The sequence below is a fragment of the Colobus angolensis genome, unplaced genomic scaffold, assembly GCF_000951035.1.
Source record: "Colobus angolensis palliatus isolate OR3802 unplaced genomic scaffold, Cang.pa_1.0 Scaffold50, whole genome shotgun sequence".
Taxonomy (NCBI): domain Eukaryota; kingdom Metazoa; phylum Chordata; class Mammalia; order Primates; family Cercopithecidae; genus Colobus; species Colobus angolensis.
Genome location: NW_012118488.1, coordinates 61,664 through 85,095, shown reverse-complemented (window position 1 = coordinate 85,095; position 23,432 = coordinate 61,664). Strand labels below are relative to the sequence as shown.

Below are 23,432 nucleotides of genomic sequence, written 5' to 3'. Positions count from 1 at the left end.
TTCTTTTCTAAGGAGTAATTTTTTATGTAAAAAAAAAATCTGTACGTGTTAGAGTGTATCTCACCACCTTCCTTAAATAATAACTCCTTAGACTAAAAATCTGTGTGCAGGGGAAGGGTCTTCTTTAACTTAGTACAATCACTACTATCACAGAGCCTTACAAAGAGCAGATGCTCAATTTATGGTGAGAATGAATGAGCCACTGAACAAACAATGCAATTTATTACAATTTATTTTATCTGCATTCTTGAAAAGGTTAAAGACAACCAGGTATGTATCTTTGGATTTTACAAAAACAAAAGTGAATGAATGCAGAAAACAAAAACTTGACATGCTTTGCTTACTCTTCTTCTATTTTAAGACTCCAATTATGTTGTGTGAGGTTCTTTCACACATTTCTGAGAAAATCTCTATTCTAAAGCTATACTTTCTTCTTCTTGAACCCAAAAAAGATTCAAGGATTTCAAAAATGTATTACAGAATATCAAAACTCTTATGCTTAAAGCTGGCGGCACCAATAAATGTGTGATCCATAGGCATAGATCCCAACTCTAAATAAACATTCTATTAAAAGAAAAACACTTGAAAGATACTGTTTAACAGGAACACAAAGAAGATATATGTTATGATCTCTCTAGCCCTATCTTGACTTCTCACTACTTTAAACGGTTGGCATCTTGCCACAAAAACAAAGTGAACAATCTGCCTTAATTCTCACATGGGTTGGGAGGAGTTGCTGAATGCGGCTCTAGAACGCGCTCCAAAAGTTGTGGCAGTACCGCGACGCCTGGCTCTAACCCTGGCTCGGACTCGGGCTCTCTCTTCCTCATCTCTCAAAGCCTCTTCATAATGGGATGGGAAGTCACGGGGAGTGCTACCTTTCACCTTGGCCAAAAACTCGAGGACTTTCATCTTGCTGGTTTCAGTGTAGGCTCTTGGACCCCATAGGAATTGATAGCGTGGGGGATCACTGTTGGGCACCTGCTTGTACTTCAGATATCTTTCCCGCACCAGATCTTGGGTGATGAACTTCCGGGGTTCCCCATAGATTAAGTGCTCCTCTCCATCATAGGCTCCCAACATATTCATGAATTTCCAGATCTCTTCCTCGGTGGCAGAGTTGCCATTTAAGAAGATCACACCCAGGAGAGGCATCAGAAGCCCATTCCTGGGAAAGTCCCAATCATTGCTCAGGTTTCCATCACTGGTGAGGTTTAGCTTGCTGACGAGCTTGTAGCTGTGGCCACTAGGGGTGTCTTCCTTCAAATCAAGGCCAAAGACCAGCTCCAAGCGGTGAGAGGCTCCACTGAGGATCTCAGGGAAGTGATCCTTGTACTTTTCATCAACAAACTTCAGCATATCTGCCTTCATAATGGGCTCTTTCATTTTATACTTCTGTAGCATGAAGTGCATCAGCATTCCTGCTTCCCAGACTATGGGATCTCTGGCTGACTTCTCAGTGGATGTCGTGCCCTGGGAGGAACTTGCATTTTCCTCACCTTGGCTTTTGGCACCTTCATCAGATTCGGTGCATGACACAGCCGCAGCAGCAGTGGTGGTGGGTGAAGCTCCCTGAGGCTTCTGGGGGATGCCAGCAGCAGGGGAGCTTGCGGGAGTATCCCCCAAAACAGGAGAGGAGGAGGGGCACTCCTCTTTCTCTGCTGCAGTGGCCTCAGCAACCTTGAGACCCTGGGTCTCCTCTTGTGCCTTGCGGCGTTTCTCACGAGCACGGAGCTTACTCTTATGACCCCGAGGCATGATGGCTGTGGTCAGGCCAAACAGGCAGGAGTGTGGGCAGAAGAGCAGGAGATGTGGGGCCTGAAGGAGAGAGAATGAGATTCTGTGAGCACTTGCAGTAGGGAGGTACCACCTTGGCTTTTAGAGAGCCACTTCTGCTGGTTTTTTTGAGGGCACTGCTCTAAGAACCCACTAGGCTCTTGTTGCCAATCCTGTCTGGGACTGACTGGGTGACAGCACAGGTTGGCAGTGTAGACTACCTCTGCGTTCAAGGGCCCTCTCAATTCATATACAGGATCTTCATATCTACTCTTGGAAGGGCCTGGGACCTCCTTCCTGTGCTGCTCTGAGGCTGACACTTCAAAGCTCCCTGGAATCCACCAAAGAAAAATGAGGCACTGCTTCAGCCCACCATCCTTGCCGGGGGCTGGGGGGAGTGGCAGTGCTGACAGTTCTGTGGAACTCTCTGTCCTGGGCTAGTTGGACCTCAATCTTCATTCAGAGTCCTCATCTCATCTATATCTAAGGTCTGGGAACCTCTCTTCTGCTAACTGGTGCTGCATCTTCAGACCAAAGCTGTCATCTCCCTTAGACCTAATGCAAAGAAATAAAGAAGTCTTAGCCTGGCAACCCTTGGCGAAGGCCTTTGAGAGCTAAGTGCAGAGACAGGACTAGCATCGTTGTTTTTCCTCTATTTGGGATGTGGTTGGGGGCTTGGGGGAATGGTACCTTCAGTCCACATCCATACTTTGACTCCCAGAAGGGCCTAGGGCTCTGTTCTCTCTACACCTGAGGACCTTTACTCATAGTAAGGCCTACGTCTGCCTGAGACTCAATGGAGGAAATGAGGGTGGCTGTATCTGGTCACATTGCCCATATTCTCCAGAGGCTCAAAGCTGTGGCTGGCAGGTTGAAGCCTTGCGATGTATAGTCCCACTCATGGTCCTCACTCAAGGTCTCCAGTTTGACTCCCGGGAGGGCCTAAAATGCCTCCTACCCCTCCTGCTAACCCATCTGACTAAGACCTTCATTTCCGTTATTCCTGAAGAGGAATTTAGGGGCACTTCTGACATTTATGCTCAGGGCTTCCTAGGGATGACATACAGAGGGACTCTGAGGGATCCCCACTGATGAAGTGGGAGTTCCCTCAAGTCCTATGAGTCCTGGCACAACCTGGAAATCCTCTCTCCACTGACCTGAGGCCCCTTACATCAGATTAAGATTCTCATTGCCTCATAGTCCCAAGATGAAAGAAAGCCTGAATCACATCCAGTCACCCCGTGCTCTACGGGGCTCCACTGTTCTGGGGTCGTTGTTCTCTTTAGTCTTCACTCTGCTTAAGCAAAGTCTGAACTCCTCTCTAAGCCCACTTGATTCTTCCAACCTCAAACAAAAGCCTTCACCTCTCTGAGTACCCAGGGCTAGTCTTGAGGGGATGACATATCTGGTTACTTCTGCCTGGGGTTTCCCAGAGCTGAGAGGGGGTGGAACTTGGTGAAGCCCCACTCTCTAGGTCGATGCTCATCTCATTTCTCCTTCAGTGTCTTCTCTGTCTTAATCTAACGCCTATCCAGTCATACAAAGCCCCCCACCCCCAACTCCCTGAGGAAGAAGTGAAACTTTTCCCATCTGGCTACAACTGTCCATCATCTCCCAAGGATGAAAATCAGGAAGGAATTCCGTGTTTCTTTCACTGTTATGGGATGAGTGGTCCCCGCAGTTCTCAGGGTCTTCTTCTTGACTCCTGGAACTACCTGGGAATTCTCTAGCTGCTAACATAAGGCTGCCCCCTTTGATGAAGTTCCTCACTTCCCTGAGATGCTCTAGGAAGAAGTGAGTGAGACTCATCATGTCACCATACCTGGATCTCCCAGGTCTCAGTGGGGATAGGGCCCTATGTGTGTTACCTCTTTCTTGGAAGGGGTCCCCTCACACTCCCTCAGTATCACCATCTTTTAGGAACTGGGCCTCCTCCCTGTACTAAATAAGGACTTTCATGTTAAACCAAAGCCATTATGTACCTGAAACAGCCCCTGAAGGAAATGAGGGGCATCTCAACTTGAGAGTTCTAACCCTGGCTTCTCAGGAATGAACGCCAAGGTAAGACTGTGTGTTCCTGCCTGTTCTGGACTACACGGTTACCTCATTCCTCATACAGAAACTGTACCTTGACACCTGTCTTGGCATATGACTCCTATCTCTCCTGAACTAGGGCAGCAAGGTCTTAAACCAAGGCCCTCCTCTCCCTAAGACCATGAAGGCAGAAGCCAGGGAGTACTTGAGCCTGCCAGCTCTGGCCTGGGACTCCCAGGGACAGCATCAGGCGCAGCTGTCTCACTTGTGTATTGAGTAGCCGCCATTTCCTCACTCAGTGTCTCCACCTACACTCGGCACTCTTTCTGGGACTCCACCCATCGATTGGTCCTGAGACCATGCCCCGTAGACAAAAGTTCTCATACTCCTTGGACCTAAGTTCACAGTCATAGTGGGCCAGACTGGGGCCTGTACATGCCGACAGCAGGAGCGGGACTGTTTTTTTTTTTTTTTTTTTGAGACGGAGTCTCGCTCTGTCCCCCAGGCTGGAGTGCAGTGGCGCAATCTTGGCTCACTGCAAGCTCCGCCTACTGGGTTCACGTCATTCTCCTGCCTCAGCCTCCCAAGTAGCTGGGACTACAGGCACCCGCCACCATGCCCTGATAATTTTTTTGTATTTTTATTAGAGATGGGGTTTCACCGTGTTAGCCAGGATGGTCTTGATCCCCTGACCTCGTGATCCACCCGCCTCGGCCTCCCAAAGTGCTGGGATTACAGGCGTGAGTCACCGTGCACAGCCCAGCAGCGGGACTTTTGGACCCCACTGTTCCGGAGTCTGTGACTCACTCAGTCGTCACACAGGACTTTCTCCCTGATTCCTAGTGATTTGCTTTCCAAGAAACTGATTTGCTTTCTAGGAAGCTGATTTGCTTTCCAGGCTCACCAGGGCGAGTATTAAAGGACCAGCCAGTAGGCAGGGCTAGGAGCAAAACTGCAGGTTTATTTTTTTTGGTCAGCCAGCTTTGTGGGGGAGGGGTGAGGTCCGTTGGTCTCCAGCAGGGGAGGCTGGGGGAGCCACCCAGTGGAGCTCTCGGGCGAGGTTCCTAGGTCCGCACACGAGCGGGGGCCAAGGAAGTACGCACCGCCCGCCTGCCGGGAGCAGCTTTTATGTCCTGGGCCTGGGAGTGGGAGGGCAGTGGGCGGGACATAGGCGGGTCGGGGCCGGGCGGTAGGCGTGGCTAGGCGGGTTCCGGTTTCTCTCCGTCGGAGGTCGGGTTGCGCCTGCGCAGTCGACCTGTGTCTTTCCCGGGCGCGGGAAAGCTGACGGTGAAGAACCCGGAACTGCGCCATCTTGCCTCCGTTCGTCCAAACACCTAGTAGGGTTTAGGACTCCTCCCTCTATTGACCTGAGTCTGTAAGACTTAGGCCAAAGACCTCATCTCCCTGAGTCACTGAAGAGACAGTCAGGGTGCTACCCATCCGGTTACCTGAGGCCTCCCAGGACCAAATGGAGAAGCGGGACTTAGTGGGGCCCTCTTTGTTACGGGTGGGGGTGGTCTCTTTAATTTACACTCAGGGTCCTCACCTTGCCTCCCGATCAGTCCTGAGAATTCACCCTCGGCTGACCGGACGCGGCACCCCTTACGCTCGCTCCGGTCCTCGCCTTCAAAGCAGAAGTGAGGATGAGCCACATCCGGCAGCCCAGGGCCTCTGAGGGCTGACGGCAAGAGTCTCTGAGGACTGAGGACAGAGGCAGGATGCTAAGACACTGTTCTAGCGTCGCTGGTCCCTTCGTCCCCACTAGGGTTCCTCACCTTATTATCTAGCAGCCTGGGACAACTTCCACCTCTTGACCCAAATCCGCCAGGCAGACACCGCACCCTTACGCTCGCTGGCTCGCTCGCGTCCTCGCCTTCAAAGCAGAAGTCAGGATGAGCCACTTCCGGCAGTAACTGTTCTAGCGTTGCTGCTCCCTACGTCCCCACTAGGGGTCCTCACCCCTGCTCATCTAGCAGCCTGGGATGACTCCGCCTTCTGACCCAAATCCGCCAGCTTCCAAACAATACCCCCACCTCCCTCAGCCCCCAAGGTGGAAATCTTAGCGAGCCACACAGGCCATCCCTGCCTGGGCCTCACAGGCCTGACAGCAGCAGCAGAGCTCTGTGAAAGTCCCTTTTTGGGGAGAGGTCTTCTCATCAGCTCTCAGACTCCTCACCTGACTCTGGTTTCCTCTCCGGGCAGAACTGAAGTGACTCCCTTCCGGCCCCATGCTCCCCATCCTCCCTGAGACCTTCCAGGCGGAAATGAGAGGCATCTTAGGCAGATAGCTATGTCTGATGCCTAAAAACGGGATGAATTCTGGGGACTCGTCTGCTGGTGGAGTCCCCTCTTAACACTTAAGAGTCCTACATTGATTCTTGTTAGGGTCTCGGCCTCTTCCTTCTGTAAAACTGAGGCTCCCCCAGTTAGACGGAACCAGTCATGTCCCTGAGACTTTCCAGGCAGAAATCAGCCTGCCATCTCCGCCAAGGCTTCCTAGGGCTGACAGCAGAGGGGACTTTGTGAGGCCGTGTGGGTGCTATCCTTAGTTCACATTCAGGTCCTCACCTTGACAAGTGAGCAAACCTGTAACTTACCCTTTGTTTACCTGAACCTGCTCCTCTCACATCAAGGTCCTGTTTTCTGAGAATTTCGAGTTGGAATTCTGGATGATCCTCATGATCACAGTCCTTTTGCAACCTGCAATAACAGATAGTAAGGAAAGGACTCCATAGAACCCCACAGTTTTGGCTGGGTCCTTCCATCAGTCTTCTTTTATGCTCCTTGCCTTTACATGTATCAGAACCTGGGACTCCTCTGTCTACTGAACTGAGGTCACTCTCCTGAGGGGCTGGATGTACCCTTACATTTTGGAGTGGTTTTCTCCCCACTATTAATTCATGAGTGTTCTCATGTTGGCTTCTGTCTCTTGATCAAACTCTTCCAGGGAAATGTCACATCCCTGCAAAAATTTGACCAGTTTCCTCTTTGCAAACCTTGCAGAGAAGAGGTCCCTGTCCCAGAAGTGATGTGACACTAGGAAACTGAAACGGAAGGTGGAGAGCCTCGGACAGACGTTGTGCTCTCAGGGAAAAAAACATGCTGATCTATTTCTTCACTTCACCAACCAAAGGGTAGTTCTAAAAGATTTACTTTCTACAGAAAAGGTGCAGCCAGATGATTTTTGTAATCTTTTGATCTTTCGAAGCTATCTAATTTTGCTTCCGTCAGTGACCATATTGTCACCGAGTATTGTTTCTTTTTCTCTGTAACTCACGTCTGTCAATTATTGTGGTATTCTTCTTGCTCTGGTTATGTATTCCAATCCAGTGTTTGGGGTACAGAGACCTCTTCTTTCTTACCTGAGACACACTTTGGGGTTGTAGAAGAAAATGAATTAAGCAATTCACAGTAAGCTTCAGTTTGGGAGGAGTGGAACAGTGCGGACTCCAGAGGAATTCAGACTAGCAGTCTAGTTCCAGCCCTATCACCTACTAGCTGTGTGAACTTGGGCACATTACCAAACTCGATGAGCCTCAGGCTCTGCATCTGTGAAATGGGCTTGATAGGCCTTGTCTTGTAAGACTGGTGGAATGTGGTGGAAGTGTGCAAAGCCCTGGTGTGCATTGAGACTTTAAACAAGGCTTGTTATTACTATGATTATTTCAAGTACAGAAGAAATCATCCACCCTGCTGATTTTTTTCAAGTCCAAGAGATAACAAAGAATATACAACTTTCTAAGACATTGAACAACAAATCAGTCCAAAATGCAACTTACAAAGAAACTCTAAGTAACTTTTCTGTATTAAATCATATTTTGAGTGTGGAGTTGTCTTTCTCATCTGAAAGCAACTCAAACCTTCTAGGGTTTGGTTCAAAGACCAACTCTGGCCTTTCATCCAAACCACTTATTTTCATTCATTTTACCACCATCGGAAATCTAGATCTCCCTTAGAATTTGCAAAAACACATGAAAGGAAAAAAATTCCTTTTAATGGAATGGGTTCTGGTTGCCCAGCTGGTAGCAGAGTGTTAGCCCAGTGGCTTATGAGTTTCCAGTCTTAAAGGAGTATCACCTTTATTTCTCAGAAACACTCTGGGGACTACGTGCATAAAACACCTAGTTTGTGTACTGGATTCACTTCACTTGCACTGGGACAAGAGCACCAGCCACTTTCAATCCCTGCTTCTAGGCAAAGATTCCCTCTGGTTTTTCCGCAATTTCAAAGTAACTGTTAAAGGCAGTTTTTTATTCCAGTCTCCGTCTCTCAAGTCTGAGATCCACCATCTGAGTGTGTGACCCCTGCTCAGTGCACCCCATCTAGGCACTATGCCGGGACATAAAATTACCTCCTATTGCAGTATGGTCGGTTTCCCAAAGTCTCGATTACCTTGCTTAGGATATTTACACTAGATTCCACTGCTGGAAACACCCCCACCTTCTTTCTTATTCCCTCTTTTCACCTGTCTTTAGGTCTTAGGGAGTATCTCATCACCTTCATTATATGATAGCTGCTGTTGGATTCTAAAATTCTGTGGGCAGGGTTTGGGGGTTTTTTGTCCTTTGTTTGGTTTTTGTTTTTTTAGTTTATCCGGTACTAGCCAGGAGCCCTCCAAAGAACAGCTGCTCAATTAATATTTGGACGATTAAAGTGTAAGTGACCAGGAAGTCAAATGTATTGCTATTTAATTTCCCCCACATTCCTGAAAAAGCTAAGCCAATCCGGGTACATATACTTCAGTTTTACAAAGAAAGACTAAAAAGAACAAAACAAAGCAAGAATTGACCACATTTTACTTTTTTTTTTTCTCTACTTCATGGTCCCACCAACTTTATTGCAAGGTAATTTCCTTTTCACAAATTTCATATTCCAATTCCATATTATCTTGTTCTAGATCACAGGAAAAGACTTAAAAGATTTTTAAATTGTTTTACATAATGCAAAAATTCTCGCTCTTCAACCTGTTATATTTTAATAAATGAGTGATTCATGCCATTCACAAACTTAGATTCTGAAACTAAATAAATCTACAATTTAAAAAAAGAACACTGAAAAGCAGGAAAAAGAAAAGATAAATCATTTTACATACAAATATGTTATATATAGTATTCCCACCAACTCCCCTTTGGCCCTCCATTAATTAGAAAGTTAAGTGTTTTCTTAATCAAAAGTAAAGAATATACCTCAGACTTCACAAGTAGTGGGAGACACTGCTGGACGCCACACTGAAACATGCCAGGCCCAGTTGCAACACTATCTCTGGCTCTCTCTCCCTCATCTCTCCAAGTCTTCTCTTAATGGAGGGAAGACAATGGGGACACTGTCATTGACCTTGGCCCAGGCCTCCACATTCTTGAATAATCTAAGCAAACCAGGTATGTAACTTTTAAATTTATGAACAAAAAAAGACTGAACGGAGTAAGGCAAACCACGAATAAAGCAACTTTTACTTTTCTTCTCTTTCTATCTTCAGATTCCACCTATTTTACTGTGGGGTTATTTTAAATTTCTAAGGATAACCTTACTCCCATGCCATGTTATTTTGCTCTGTATCACAAAAATGATTTCAGGATTTTCTATCTGTATTTCAAAAACAAAATTCTTATTACTAAACCAACCTGATAAACAGCAATAAGTGTGTGATGCATGCCATTTCTAAACTTATATTCTGAATCTAAATAAACTTTCTATTTTAAGAAACATCACTAGAAAATACAACAAAGAGATAAATCAACAAGTTATTCATGCATCACAGGAACAGAGAAAGCAACAGGTCTTTCAACCACAAAATGAACAATTTGCCTTAGATCTCACATGGGGTGGGAAGAGCTGCTGGATGTGGCCCTGGAATACGCACTAGTCACGGCCGTAGTGCCACGCCTGGCTGCAACTCTGGGCCGGGCTCCGGTTCTCTCTTCTTCATCTCTCAAAGCGTCTTCATAAAGGAGTGGGAAGTTATTGGGGGTGGTGTCATTCACCTTGGCCAAAAACTCCAGGACTTTCATCTTGCTGGTTTCTGCATAAGCTCTTGGACCCCACAGGAATTGATAGCGTGGGGGATCACTGTTGGGCACCTGTTGGTATTCCAGATACTTTTCCTGCACCAGATCTTGGGTGATGAGCTTCCGGGGTTCCCCAAAGATCAGGTGCCTCTTTCCATCATAGATCCCCAACATATTCAGGAATTCCCAGATTTCCTCTTCACCGGCACAGTTGCCGTTTAAGAAGATCACACTCAGTAGAGGCATCAGAAGCCCATTTCTCGGAAGGCTCCAGGCACTGCTCTCGTTTTCATCATTGCTGGGGCCCAGCATGCTGACGAGGATGTAGGAGTGAGTGGTGGGGTTGACCTCCTTCAAGGCAAGGCCAAAGACCAGCTCTGTGCGCTGAGAGACTTTCCTGAAGATCTCAGGGAAGTGCTCCTTGTACTTTTTGCTGATGATCTTCAGCATTTCCGCCTTTGTAGTGGGCTCTTTCATTTTATACTTGTACAGCAGGAACTGCACCAACATCTTCGTCTTCCTGGTTAGAGGATCTTTGAGTGATCTCTCAGTGGATGCTGAGGCCTGGGAGGAACTTGCATTTTCCTCATCTTGGCTCTCCTCACCTTCATCAGGTCCAGTGCCTGACATAGCTGCAGCAGCAGGGGTGGTGGGTGGCTCTCTCTGAGGCTTCTGGGGAATGCCCAAAGCAAGGGAGCTGGAGGGAGTATCCCCCAAAACAGATGAGGAAGAGGAAGGAGACTCTTCTTTCTCTGCTGCAGTAGCCTGACCAACCTTGAGATCCTGGGTCTGAGCACGGGTCCGCTGGCGTTTCTCACGGGCACGAAGCTTACTCTTCTGACCCCGAGGCATGATGGCTGTGGTTAGGCACAGCAGGCAGGAGTGTAGGCAGAAGGGCAGTTGATGTGGTTCCTGGAGAAGAGCGAATGAAATCCTGAGAACACCTTCAGCAGGCAGATACTACCTTGGCTTTTCAGAAGCCGCCTCTGCAGGATTCCTTGAGAACACTGCTCTAAGTATTCACTGGGCTATTGTTCTTAGTCATTCTGTCCCCTGAGAACTCAGCTGAGGAAGTTACAATGTGCCTTAGGCTGCAGCTTGCCAACCCTGCCTGGGGCTGACTGGGTGACAACAAGCCTCGCAGCTAGGCTCTCTGTGTTCTAGCTTGGAGAGGATCCACTCTGATTACCTTTAAAATTATCATGTCAGCTCTTGGCAGGGCCTGAGCCTCCCTCTACTGGTGTTGTGAAATTGACTCTTTAGTTTTCTGGGACCCAAATGAGCGAAGTCCAGGAGCCCCTCAACCCACCACCCCTGCCTAGAAGCATTTAGTGCTCTCTCTTTAGGTCCCAAATTTGCACTCAAGATCCTCACCTGGACTCCATGCAGGGTTGTGGGCTGTCTCTTCTGCTGACTGATAACTGCGACTTCAAACCAAGAATTTCACCTTTTCTAGTTCTGACATAAAATGTGATGGGCATCTAAGAAAAAAAAATTGATAATCTGGACTTTGCTAAATTAAAACTTCTGCTCTGCTAAGGATACCACAAAGAGAATAAGATAACTCCCAGGTTGGGAAAAAATTATTTTCAAAAGACACATCTTATAAGGGACTGTTAACCAAAACATACAAAAATTTCTTAAAACTGAACAATAAGAACTGACCAACCCTATGAAAAATGGGCAAAAGATCTAAACAGGCACCTCAACAAATAATATATATGGAACGCAATACATACATGAAATGATGGTCAACATCACAGGTCATTAGAGACTTGCAAATTAAAACAATAATGTGATACCACTACATACCTATAAGAATGGTCAAAATCAAAAACACTGATAACCCCAAATACGGATGAGGATGTGGAGCAACAGGAGCATACTGTCATTGTTGGTGGACATGCAAAATGGTACAGCCACTTTGGAAGACAGTTTGTAAGTTTCTTACAAAGCTATGCATACTCTTATCATATGATCTAGCAAGTGCACTCCTGGTTATTTAGCCAAATGAGTTGAAAACAGTATGCCCACAAAAAAAAAAAAAAAAAAAAACCTGCACACAAATGTTTACAGTAGCTTTATTCATAATTGCCCAAATTGGGAAGCAACCAATATGTCCTTCAGAAGGAGAGTGAGTAAATTAACAGAATAAAGTATTATTCAGCACTAAAAGGGAATGAACTATCATGCCACAAAGAGACATGGATGAAACTTAGATACGTATCACAGAGTGAAAGAAGCCAATTTGAAAAGTCTATACATTGTATAATTCCATCTACATGACATTCTGGAAAAGGCAAAAGTATGGAAACAGTATAAAGTTCAGTGGTTTCCAAGGGTTGGGGAGAGTGAGAGATAAATAGATCAGGCGCAGAGAACTTTTAAGGCAGTAAAACAATTCTGGATGATTCTATGGTGGTAAACATATGCCATTTTACATTTTTAAATATTAAAACCCACAGAATGTGCAACATCAGGAATGAATCCTAAACTACAGACATCGGACATCGGGTGATAATGACGTGTCCACGTATTCTCAATTGTAACAAATGTATCACCCTGGCTTGGGAGATTGATATGAGGGAGGCTGTGTCTGTGGGAGGACAGGATTCCCATGGAACTCTGTGCTTTCTGCTCAGTTTTGCTGTGAACGTAAAACTATTCTAAAAAAGAAGGTCAATTATTTAAAAAAAATTTTAAAAGTGGTGGTGAATCCTCAACCTTACATGCTGCCCTGGCAATTTAAGATTTGTGCAGGGGGGTGGACTCTGTTGTCCTCTCTATTCAGAGGTGAGCAGTCCCCTCAGTTCTCACTCGGTTTCCTTGATTTGGCTCCTAGCAGATCCTGGGGCTCCCCTCTTTTTTGACCTGAAGACCTCTCCGTTTAAAAGGCCTGCACCTCCCTGAGATCTGATAGGAGGAAGAGGGTGGCCTTATCTGGCCACAACTGACCGTGATCTCCCAAGAGTGGCAGCTGTGGTAGACAGGTTGAGGTCTTATGATGGATTGTCCTACTCAGATCCTAACTCAGGATCCTAAATGTGACTCACAGGAAGGCTTAATATTCTTCCCTTTGCTGAGCTGGGATTGCCCACCTCAGAACCAGACCTTCACTTCTCTGTTACTACTGAGGATATGAGGATGCCTCTGTCTGACATTCATGCCTGAATCTCTCAGAGATGACAATAGGGAGGATTCTGTGGGGTCCCCACTGATAGGGGTTTGGTGGTTTCTGCACTCTTCAGGGTACTCACTTTACTCCTGGCACACATTAGGAATCCTTCCTCTATGGACCTGAGTCAGCCAGCCTCAGATCATGGTCTTTACCTTCTTGAGAACTCCGGAGTAGAAATCAGGTTCAGCCACATCCTGTCAAGACTATTCGGGTGAGTGCTTCTCTCATTCTTCATTCAGGGTCCTCAGCTTGGTATGTGTCAGAGAATGGGACTCCTCCCTCTACTGACCTGAGATGCAGGAACTCGTAAGTCCCTGAGAACCTTGAAGAATAAGTGAGGAGATGCTCAGGCTAAGAACTCTGTCTGGCATGCTCTGCTCTGTCCTCCTATATGAAGGTCTTTATCTTGGCTCTTGTCCCTTAATTAATGACTTCCTGGGAAATGCCACATCCCTAAAAACTCTTGACCAGTTTCCCTACAATAAATCTTGCAGACAATGCATCCCTGTCCCAGGAGTGATGTAAGATAGAGAAGCTGTAACACAAGGCAGAAGCCCAGGGTTAAAAGTCATACCGTCAGAGGAAAAAAAAAAAAAAAAAAAACATGTTCATCTATTTCTTCTCTTTACAACCCTCTTATGTATTTCTCTTGGAAAAGATTTAACTTCCTATAAAAAGGGGAACAGTCCAGAATGACAGAATGTGAGCCCATGATCTTTTGAGTTTATCTGACTTTGCATATGTAATCATATTGTCACCAAATATTATCTTTCTCTCCTTAATTCACACCCCTCGACCATTTTGGTAATTTCCTTGCTCTGGTTATGTATTTCAGTCCAGCAAATTGGGCACAGAATCTTTTTATCACTTGATATACATTTGGGAGTAGTGAGAAGAAAAGTGAATAAGGGGACACAGTCAGTCTCAGGTTGGGAGGCATGGAACAGAGTGTGCTTTACACTAATTCAGACTAGGGGTCTTGTCCCAGTCCTGTCACTTACCAGCCATGTGAAATTGGACACATTAATAGACTGTGGGCTTCAGGCTTTTTATCTGTGAAGTGGATTTGATAAGCTCTGTTTCGTAGGACCGGTAAAATGTATACAATGTATGTAAAGTGCTTGAGATGTATTGAGACATAAAATAGTGCCAGTTCTTATTATGATTAATTTGTACCCTGACATTGCAATCTGCTACACTGGGACTTATTTTTCAGTGCAGGAGATGTCAGAGATTATACCGTATTCTAGGACAAAGAAAGCCCTATCAGACAAAGTGCTACCTAGAAAGGAAAACTAAATAATATTTCCTCATTACTTGATAGATCATTCAATATTAGTATGAGGTAGACTTCCTCAGTAGATGCAACACAGATTCTAAAATGAGTTTCAAGAACCAAAAACTTCCTCCTCTGTCAGCTATCCTTCCATCTAAACCACTTTTATTTTGATTCATTTAACCACCTCTCAGAATCTAGACCTTGCCTAGAGTTTGCCAAATTACACACGAGGTAACCTAATTGAATGTGCTTTTAATGGAACAGGGCAAAGAGTACCAGCACAGTGGCTTCTGGTCCTCCCACCTCCCTTGAGGGTATTACCCTTATTTCTCAGAAACTGGCTGGAGATGATGTGTACAAAACACCTAGTGTGTGCTGTGTTTATTTGTACTGGGACACATTCCTACCCTAGGTTCTCCCTGGTTTATCCATGATCCCAAAGTAACTGTTTTAAGAACTGTTTCCTATTACAAGCTTTGTCTCGCACCTCTGAGAGGCAACTTCTGAGAGCCTGGCCCCTGCTCACCATTCCCACAGCCTCATCCAGCCCACCATGGAGCCTCACTTAGATGAATTCCCATTGAGGGACCTGCATTTTCTTAGGCCCAACACCACCTTGATTAGATAATTCATACTTGACTGTTCTCATGTGGAACTACCTCCCTCCCTTCTTATCATGTATCCTTTTGGTCTTAGAGCGAATATCACCATTTTCCTTAGATGATAGCTGCTTCTCGACCTTATAATTTTAAGGTCAGTTGCCAGGTTTTCTTTTTCTTAGCCCTCCCAGTACTAGCATGGATCCTTCCAAGAGCAGACGCTCAATTAACACTTGGAGAATGAGTGTGTCAGCATGAGGTCTAATTTATTATGATTTAATTCTACATTCTTAAATAAGCCAGACATATATGGTTATTTATCTTTCATTTTCTTAAAACACAGAGTAAAAGCATTTAGGAAACCAAATATTGACCATCTTACACTCTTTCTCTATTTCTTAATCCCACACATTTTACTGCTGGCTTTTTTTAAAAAAACATTTTCAAGGAAATGCTTATTCCAATTCCAAGTTATCTTGCACCAGATCACTAAATAAGACAGAACTTTTCTCAATCTGTTTTACGAAACAGCAAAATTTTTACTCTTAAACAACAAATATGACCAATAGCAATCCTAAATTTAGATTACAATGAGAAATAAAAGGAAAATGTGAAAAGTATGCCCCAAAATACAGATAAATCTTCAAATTATTCATTTAGAACAGAAACAAAAAGGTATTATACAGTGTGTTCCCTCCAGTAACACCCAGTCCTTCACTCCTTGGAACAGTGACTGCCCTCTTTAACTACAAAATGAAAAATTTGCTTCAACTTCACTAGGCGTGGGAAGAGCTGCTAGCCTTGACCTTGGAACATTTTCTGCCCATAGCACTACTGCCATCATTGAACGTAGCTGCAGCTTGGGCTCTTTCTTCCTCATCTCTCAAAGCCTCTTCATACCAGAAGTGGAACGCACTGGGGACAGTTTGATTGACCTTGGCCCAAAACTCCAGTACCTTCATCTTGCTGGTTTCAGCATGGGCTCTTGGACCCCACAGGAATTCATAGCGTGCAGGATTACTGTTGGGCACTTGTCGGTACTCCAGGTATTTCAGCTTCACCAAATCTTGGGTGATGAGCTTTCTGGGCTCCCCAAATATGAAGTGTTTCTTCCCATCATATATTCTCATCTTATTCAGGAATTCCCAGATCTTCTCCTCAGTGACACAGTTGCCCTTCATGAAGATCACGCCCAGGAGATTCAGCAGGAGACCTGTCTTGGGAAACCCCCTCCCACGAGTCACCATCCCATTGTTGGGGAGATCCATTTTGCTGACAAGGACATAGGAGTCCTTGGTAGAATCAACTTTCTTTAAATCAACACCAAATACCACCTCCATGTTGAAAGAAGCTTTTTTAAGAATCTCAGGGAAGTGATTCTCATGCCTTTTTTGGACAATTTTTAGCATATCTGCTTTCATAATGGGCTTTTTCATTTTGTACTTTTCCATTAGGAATTGCACCAACATCTTTGTCTTAATGGCTAGAGGGTCTGTGCGAGACCGCACAGTGGAGGATAGACCCTGAGAGAAGCTTTGCTTTTTCTCAATTTTACTGTTGGCTCCCTTGTATGACTTTTTGTGGTAAACATCTACAGATGTAGTGGTGGATAGTGCTCTCTGAGGCTTCTTGAGAACACTACCTGACCTACCAGCAGACTTTTTCTGGGTAGTAGCCCCCAAAATAAGAGGAGATGAAAAAGATACTTTTTTCTTCTGAGTTGCAGTGGTCTGAGCACCCTGGTGACCCTGGTTCTGACCCCAGGTCTGCTGGCATTTCTCACGTGCACGGAGCGTATTCTTCTGACCCCGAGGCATGATGGCTGTGATCAGGAACAGCAGGCAGGAGTGTCAGCAGAAGAGCAGGTGACACAGGCACCTGGAGGAGAGAGAGAAAGAGAGGGTATGAGAGCCTTCAGCAGAGAGGTACCACTTTGGATTTAAAAGAAGACCGCCTCTGCAGTTTTTCTGTGAGAGCACTGCTCTAGAAACCTAGAGGGCTTCTGTTCTGAACAGTTTGTCCTCTGAGAACCCTGTGAAAGTGATTAAAGTGTGCCTTAGGCCACAGCCTGCCAGCCCTGTTCTGTGTATACTGGGACCGAGAGCAGCCATGACATGTCTAGTCCTTGTGGATTTCCTTTTACTCTGGGGTAGGAGGTTTCTCTCAGTTCACATTCAGGACCATCATAAAAACTGTCAGGGCTGGGTCCCCTCCCCTGTGCTGCACTAAATTTGACACCTCCAACAAATGTCCTCATCTCCTTGGGACCACCTAAGAGGAGGTGAAGGAATGTCTCAGCCTCACCACCCCTGACAGGAGGAACTAGGTGCTAAGAGCACTGTGGAGACCTACCCTTTCCTGGGCTTATTGGGGTTCTGACACCTCATTCATAGTCCTCAGCTTGTCTCTAGATAGGACCTAGGACAGCTGCCTCTGCTGATCTGATGCCCCTCACTTTAGATAAAGGCCCTCAGCAACCTAATGCCATTAAAAGAAGATGAGTTCACATATACCCGACCTCCATGCCCAGCCTCCTCAGGGCTGCAGGTGGGGAGTGGGGGACTCTTTGTTGTCTCTTCTTGATGTGGGAAGAGTGGTATCACTAGTCCTCACTCAGGGTCCTCACTGTGACCCCTGTAAGGCTCTGGGTCTCCTCCCTCTTCCGTCTGCAGAACTGGGGCATGTAATTAGTTCAACCTTTCTGGCACTCCCTAGGCAGTAAGGGGGGCTGATGTTATTCCAAGGCTTCCCGGAGCTGAGAGAAGAAGCATAATTTGTGGGACTCTACTTTTTAGAGACAGTGTTCCCTTTAGCTTTCGCTCACGTCTCTGATCTTGACTCCTAGTAGGATGTGGGACACTTCCCTCCATTAACCTAAGTCCTCCAGCCTCAGAACAAGGACCTAGGCAGGGAAGTCAGGGACCCTTCTCCTATGAATACCTTTGCCTGGAACTTGCAAAATGAGTGCAGGGACATTGTTTGTGTTGACACCTCTATTGCAGAGAGATTCCTTCATTAGCACTCAGGGCCCTCACCTTGACTCCAGTTAGGATCCAAGTCTCTCTTCCACCTGCTGCACTGGCCCTACTTTCTTAGACCAAGGCCCTTCCCTCCCTGAGACTTTCCAGGCAGATATCTGTCAGACAGCTTTCAAGGTATTCCCAGGAAAGACTTCAGGGGCAGGACTTAGTGTGGCCCTCTTTGTTATAGGTTGGGGGACGGTGGTCTCTTTCGTCCACATTCAGGGTCTTGACCTTGACTCCAGAACAGTCCAAGGAATTCACCCTCTGCCGAAGGGATACCGTGCCCCTCAACTCCAGATCCTCCCCTTCAAAGCACTTCCAAGGAGGTGAGGACGAGCTTTATCTGTTCACAGCTTCCTGGGGTCTGATGACTGACAACAGGGGTGGAACTCTATGGGACTTCACTGTTTTGGAGTCACCAGTCCCTAGATTCTCATTCAGGGTCTTCACCTTGGTATCTTATCACAGCCTGAAATTTCTCCCTCTACTGACCTGAGTTCGCTAACCTCCAAACAAAACCCTCATCTCCCTGAATACTTCCCTCCCTGGATGGGGAAGTCAGGGCCCCCGCTTACGACTACCCCTATCTGGAGCCTTCTAAACTGGCTAGCAGCAGTGAGACCCTGTCTGAAAAAGAATAAAAATAAATAAAAAAGACAAGGACCGCTGGTGCTAACCAGGGGAATGCTAACCAGTAGGGCTGCTGCTGCTCTCTGTTGACGCCCCTCCTGGGAAGAGATCCCATCCTTTAGCACTCGGAGACTTCACCTTGGCTCCAGTTAGGGTCCAGGTCCTCTCCAACCGAATAACTGGGGCTGCTCCCTTAGTGAAAGGCCCTCCCTCTAGGAGCCTTTCCAGACAGAACTCAACCAGGACCTCCCAGGGTCAACCACAAGGGTGAGACTTTGTGGGTCCCCCTTTGTAATGGGCAGGGAGTGGTCCCTTCAGTCCCTGCTCGGGGTTCTTACCTTTACTCCAGATCAGTACTAAGAATTCACGCTAGGCTTCGGACCTGACTGAAACTATTGCATCTGTCAGGCCAACAGCCTCACTTTCAAAGCAGAAGTGAGGACGAGCCACGTCCCGCTCGGGGTCTCCGAGGGCTGACGGCAGGGGGTGAGACGCTGGGACCCCGCTGTTCTGGAGTCAGTGGTCCCTAGGTCCTTATTCAGGGTTCTTATCTTGATACTAAGCGGAGCAGAGTAACACCTCTACTGAGTGAAGTCCGCCAACCTCCAAAATCCTCCCCTCCCATAGTCCCTAGCGGGGAAGTCTAGGCATGTTATCGGGCCATGTCCTGGGGCTTCAAAGACCCGAAAACAGGGTTAGGGATTTTCGTGGGCCCCTCTTTTGGAGAGAGGTTCCCTGGTTAGCACCAGTGGGCCTCATTTTTTTTTTTTTTTTCTTTTGAGACAGGGCCTCACTCTGTCTTCCAGGATGGAGTGCAGCCCCGCCATCTTGGCTTACCACAAGCTCCACCTCCCAGTCCTCGAGCTCCTGTGCTCAAGCGATGCGGTTGTCTTCGTCCTCCCAAAATGTTGGGATTACAAGCGTGAGCCAGAGCCCTGCCTTAAAAAAAAAAAGTTTCTATTTATTTATTTATATATGTATTTATTTTGAGACGGAGTCTCGCTCTGTCACTCAGGCGGGAGCGCAGTGGCGCCACCTCCGCTCACAGCAACCTTCGCCTTCCGGGTTCAAGCGATTTTCCTGCCTCCACCTCCGGAATAGCTGGGACTACAGGCGCACGCCACCACGCCCCGGTAATTTGATACAGTGTCTATCTCTGTCGCCCAGTCTAAAGCGCAGTGGCGTGACCTCGGCTCACTGCGGCCTCGACTCCTAGGGCTTAAGCAATCCTCCCACCTCAACCTCCCAGGTGACTGGGACTACAGGGGTGCTCCACTGCTGCCTGGCTATTTTTTTTTTTTCTTTTTTTTTGCAGAGACAGGTTTTTGCCATGCTACCCTGGCTGGTTTCCAACTCCTAGGCTCAAACAGTTCACTCGCCTCGGCCTCCCAATGTGCTGGTATTACAGGCGTGAGAAACCGCACGGGCTTTGTCTTCATCTTGACTCTAGTTAGGGCCAAGACACCTCTGAAGAACTGAGGCTGCCCAGTTAGACAAAGCCTTCCCCTCCCTGAGACCCTCCGGGCTGAAATGAGAGGCAAGCCAGTTTTATAGCTCTGCCTGGGGTTTTCCAGGGTTAAAAACATGAATTGGGCTCCGTTAAGTCCCCTCATTTGTGGGTTTAGTTTTCCCTTTTTTACTCACTCAAGAACCTCACTTCGCTGCTGGCCAGTCCTGGGACTCCACCTTCCGTTCCATGAATCCTGCTCAGATCAAGGTCCTCTGAGATCTAGGCTGAAGTTTGGATGAGCCACATTAGGCCAGGGATATTTGGGTCCTGAGAGAGCAGACAGCGGAGTCAGGTTTCTATGGGACATCACTGTTCTGGCTCCTCCTGTTCTTCATTCAAGGTCCTCCCTGATATCTGCCAGACCCTGGATCCTCCCTCTGGTTAACTGAGGTCACCTTAGGTCAAAACTCTCACTTCGCTGAGAACTCCGAAGGGTAAAAGAGAGGATGCTCAGTCTGATTGTACTGCCTGGGGCATTCTAGGCCTGATAACAGGTTTGGGTAGATCGAGGAAGGCCCCGTTATCTTTTGGTGTGCTTGTCTTTCCAGTATTTATTTATGGGTGTCCTCCTTATTTTCTCTTGCCTCTCTGAATGAAGGCTTCCTGGGAAATGCCATATCCCTGCAAACTCTTGGACGATGTTCCTACTGCAAACCTTGCAAGTCTGTGCCCCAGGGCTAATGTGAGGTAAAGAAACTATAACACAAAGCAGGGAGCCCAGGGTAGGTGGTGGTTTGTCAGAGAAAAATGATGCTGATTTACTCTTTTCAATAGCCAGCATTAGCCTCTTATGTGACTTCTGTTTTAATTGATTTACTTCTTAAGGGGAAGGAGCTGTTCAGGATGATTGTGTGGTCCCTGATTTTGAGGTTATCTGACTGTGCATATGTAGATGATCATATTGTCACTGAATAATATCTCTTTCTCCTCTTTATTCATAGCTTTCATTTATTTTGATATTCTTTATTGCTTTGGCTATGTATTCCAATCCAATTCATTGGGCACAGAATCCTTCTTTTTAACCCATGAGATATATTTGGAAGTATTGAGAAGAAAAGTGAATTAAGGAACACAAAGTCTGCTCCAGGCAGAGAGGAATAGAATGAAAAGTGTGGGCTCTAGAAGAATTCAGAACAGGAGTCTAGTCCCAGCCCTGTCACTTATTCACCCTGTGAACTTGAGCATATTACCAAACTCCAAACAAAGAGATTATAATCAAACAAAATGCTGCTTAGCAAGGACAATTATACAATTTATAAAGTGTTTGTGGAAGAGCCTTCCCCAATTGGATACAACTCAAGTCTCAAAATTTTTGTCAATGACCAATATTTTTTTCTAACTCCTAGACACCCTTCTATGTTAACCACCCCTGTTTTGAATTTTATTATTTATTTATTTTTTGAGATGGAGTCTCAGTCTGTCACCCAGGCTGGAATGCAGAGGCACTATCTCAGCTCACTGCAACCTCCGCCTCCGGGCTCAAGTGATTCTCCTGCTTCAGCCTCCCTAGTAGCTGGGATTACAGGTGTCCACCACCACGCCCAGCTAATTTTTGTATTTTTAGTAGAGACGGGGTTTCACCATGTTGACCAGGCTGGTCTCAAACTGATCTCAAGAGATCCACCTGCCTTGCCTCCCAAAGTGCTGGGATTACAGGCATGAGCCACCATGCCTGACCACACCGCTGTTGAATGTCCTTTTAATAGAGCGGGCTCTTGATTCTCCAACCCAGGACAAAGAGTGCCAGCACAGTGGCTTCTGGGCATCTTACCTCCCCTGAAACTGTCATCTTTCTTATTTCTCAGAAACTCACTAGAGATGATGTACATAGAACACCTAGGCTGTGCACTGTATTAGACTGTGCTGGGAGAGGGACATAGAACACTTTTCACATCTATCCTAGGTAGGGGTTCTCTCTGGTTTTCCCACAACAGGAGAGTAAATGTTAGGGACAGTTTCCCATTCCAGGCTTAGTCTCTCAACACTGAAATGCACCAACTGCATAAAGCACCTAGGTTTGTGCACTGTGACTGTGTTCTCCTGCACTGGGACAAGAGCACAGGACACATTCCATCCCTGCCCCAGGTTCAGAGTCTCTCTGGTTTATCCATGAGCACAAAATAGCTGTTAAGAACTACTTCCCATTCCAGGCTTTGTCTCACACCTCTGAGAGGCACCATCTGAGGGCCTGGCCCCTCCCACAGCCTCATCTAGCCCACTACGTAGTTTCCCTTAAAATTACCTCCCACTGGGGGACTTGAGGTTTCCTAACACTCCAAACTGCCTTGCTTCAGGGCGTTTACAATTGATTGCTCTCATCTCAAACCTCCTCTGTTCCTCATTCCTCCTTTGTACTTGTTCTGTAAGTCTTAGAGAGCACCTCATCATTTTTTTTTTTTATGACAGCTGCTCCTAGACTCTAAAATTAAATGGACAAGAAATTGATTTGTTTTGGGGAAAACATTCCCAGTACTAACATGAAGACTTCCAAAGAGCTGATGCTCAATTAATGATTAAGGAATAAACAAGAGAGTGAGTATGAAGTCCAATAAATTCGGATTTCATATCTCCTACATTCTTTAATAATCTAAGCAAATCCTGATACAAAACTCTTAATTTTATAAGAAGGAAGACTAAAAGGAATTAGGCAAACCAAGAATAGACAATCTTTAAAAAAATATTTTTTGATCTCAACAATTTTTAATACAGTGTTCAATCACATTTCCAAGAATAATCACTACTCAAGAAAAATCACCATTTGTATCGCATTTCTCCAAAGCAGACATAAAAATGTCCAATAGCTATACAAAGATGTGCTCAACATCACTAACCATCAGGGAAATGCAAATTAAAACCACAGTGAGATATCGCCTCATACAAGTTAGGAAGGCTATTATAAAAAAAATAAAATAAAACAAAAGCAACAGAACAAAAACCCACTAGAGATGAGTGTTGGCAAGAGTGTACAGAAAATGGAACCCTTCTATACTATCGGTGGGAATGCATATTGGTACAACCATTATGGAATACAGTATGAGCTTTCTCAAAAATTAAAAATGGACTACCATATGACCCAGCAATCTCTCTTCTGAGCACAAGGAAATGAAATCATCACCTCCTATAGATATTTGTGCTCCCATGTTCACTGCAGTATTATTCTCAATGACCAAGATGTGGAAACAACAAAAGCGTTTATCAATGGATGAATGGATAAAGTAATTGTGGTATATATGTACCATGAAACAGAAAACCAAATACTGTATGTTCTTTGTGGGAGTTAAACATTGAGTACACATGGACACAAAGAAGGGAACAACAAACACTGGGGCCTACTTGAGGGTGGAAGGTGGAAGGAGGGTGAGGATGAAAAAACTGCCTATTGTGTACTATGCTTATTA

At 46.0% G+C, this 23,432-nt stretch overlaps 3 protein-coding genes across 4 annotated transcripts; all 3 read right to left on the bottom strand.

Annotated features, from left to right (window-relative positions):
- Window positions 1-223: 223 nt before the first annotated feature.
- LOC105524529 (melanoma-associated antigen B1) lies at window positions 224-9,068 on the bottom strand. Of its 2 annotated transcripts, none has more exons than XM_011959811.1 (3): window positions 8,997-9,068; window positions 6,408-6,510; window positions 224-1,818 (listed from the first exon to the last, which is right to left on the bottom strand). In XM_011959811.1, exon 3 carries the CDS (start codon window positions 1,756-1,758, stop codon window positions 715-717), a length of 1,044 nt encoding a protein of 347 aa, XP_011815201.1. In that variant the 5' UTR covers window positions 1,759-1,818; window positions 6,408-6,510; window positions 8,997-9,068; the 3' UTR covers window positions 224-714. The 2 variants fall into 2 exon arrangements, with proteins under 2 accessions (XP_011815201.1, XP_011815202.1); XM_011959812.1 differs by having other exon boundaries at window positions 6,419-6,510; window positions 8,997-9,045.
- On the bottom strand, window positions 8,612-10,936 carry LOC105524530 (melanoma-associated antigen B4). Its single transcript, XM_011959813.1, has one exon. It carries the CDS (start codon window positions 10,665-10,667, stop codon window positions 9,624-9,626), a length of 1,044 nt encoding a protein of 347 aa, XP_011815203.1. The 5' UTR covers window positions 10,668-10,936; the 3' UTR covers window positions 8,612-9,623.
- Window positions 10,937-15,120: 4,184 nt separating this feature from the next.
- On the bottom strand, window positions 15,121-16,742 carry LOC105524528 (melanoma-associated antigen B3). Its single transcript, XM_011959810.1, has one exon. The coding sequence runs from the start codon at window positions 16,686-16,688 to the stop codon at window positions 15,648-15,650; it is 1,041 nt and encodes a 346-aa protein (XP_011815200.1). The 5' UTR covers window positions 16,689-16,742; the 3' UTR covers window positions 15,121-15,647.
- Window positions 16,743-23,432: the final 6,690 nt, after the last annotated feature.

Bases quoted from the DNA above. Each gene is read 5' to 3' on its own strand.
- LOC105524530 (XM_011959813.1), bottom strand. From the start codon at position 10,667: ATGCCTCGGGGTCAGAAGAGTAAGCTTCGTGCCCGTGAGAAACGCCAG.
- LOC105524528 (XM_011959810.1), bottom strand. From the start codon at position 16,688: ATGCCTCGGGGTCAGAAGAATACGCTCCGTGCACGTGAGAAATGCCAG.
- LOC105524529 (XM_011959811.1), bottom strand. From the start codon at position 1,758: ATGCCTCGGGGTCATAAGAGTAAGCTCCGTGCTCGTGAGAAACGCCGC.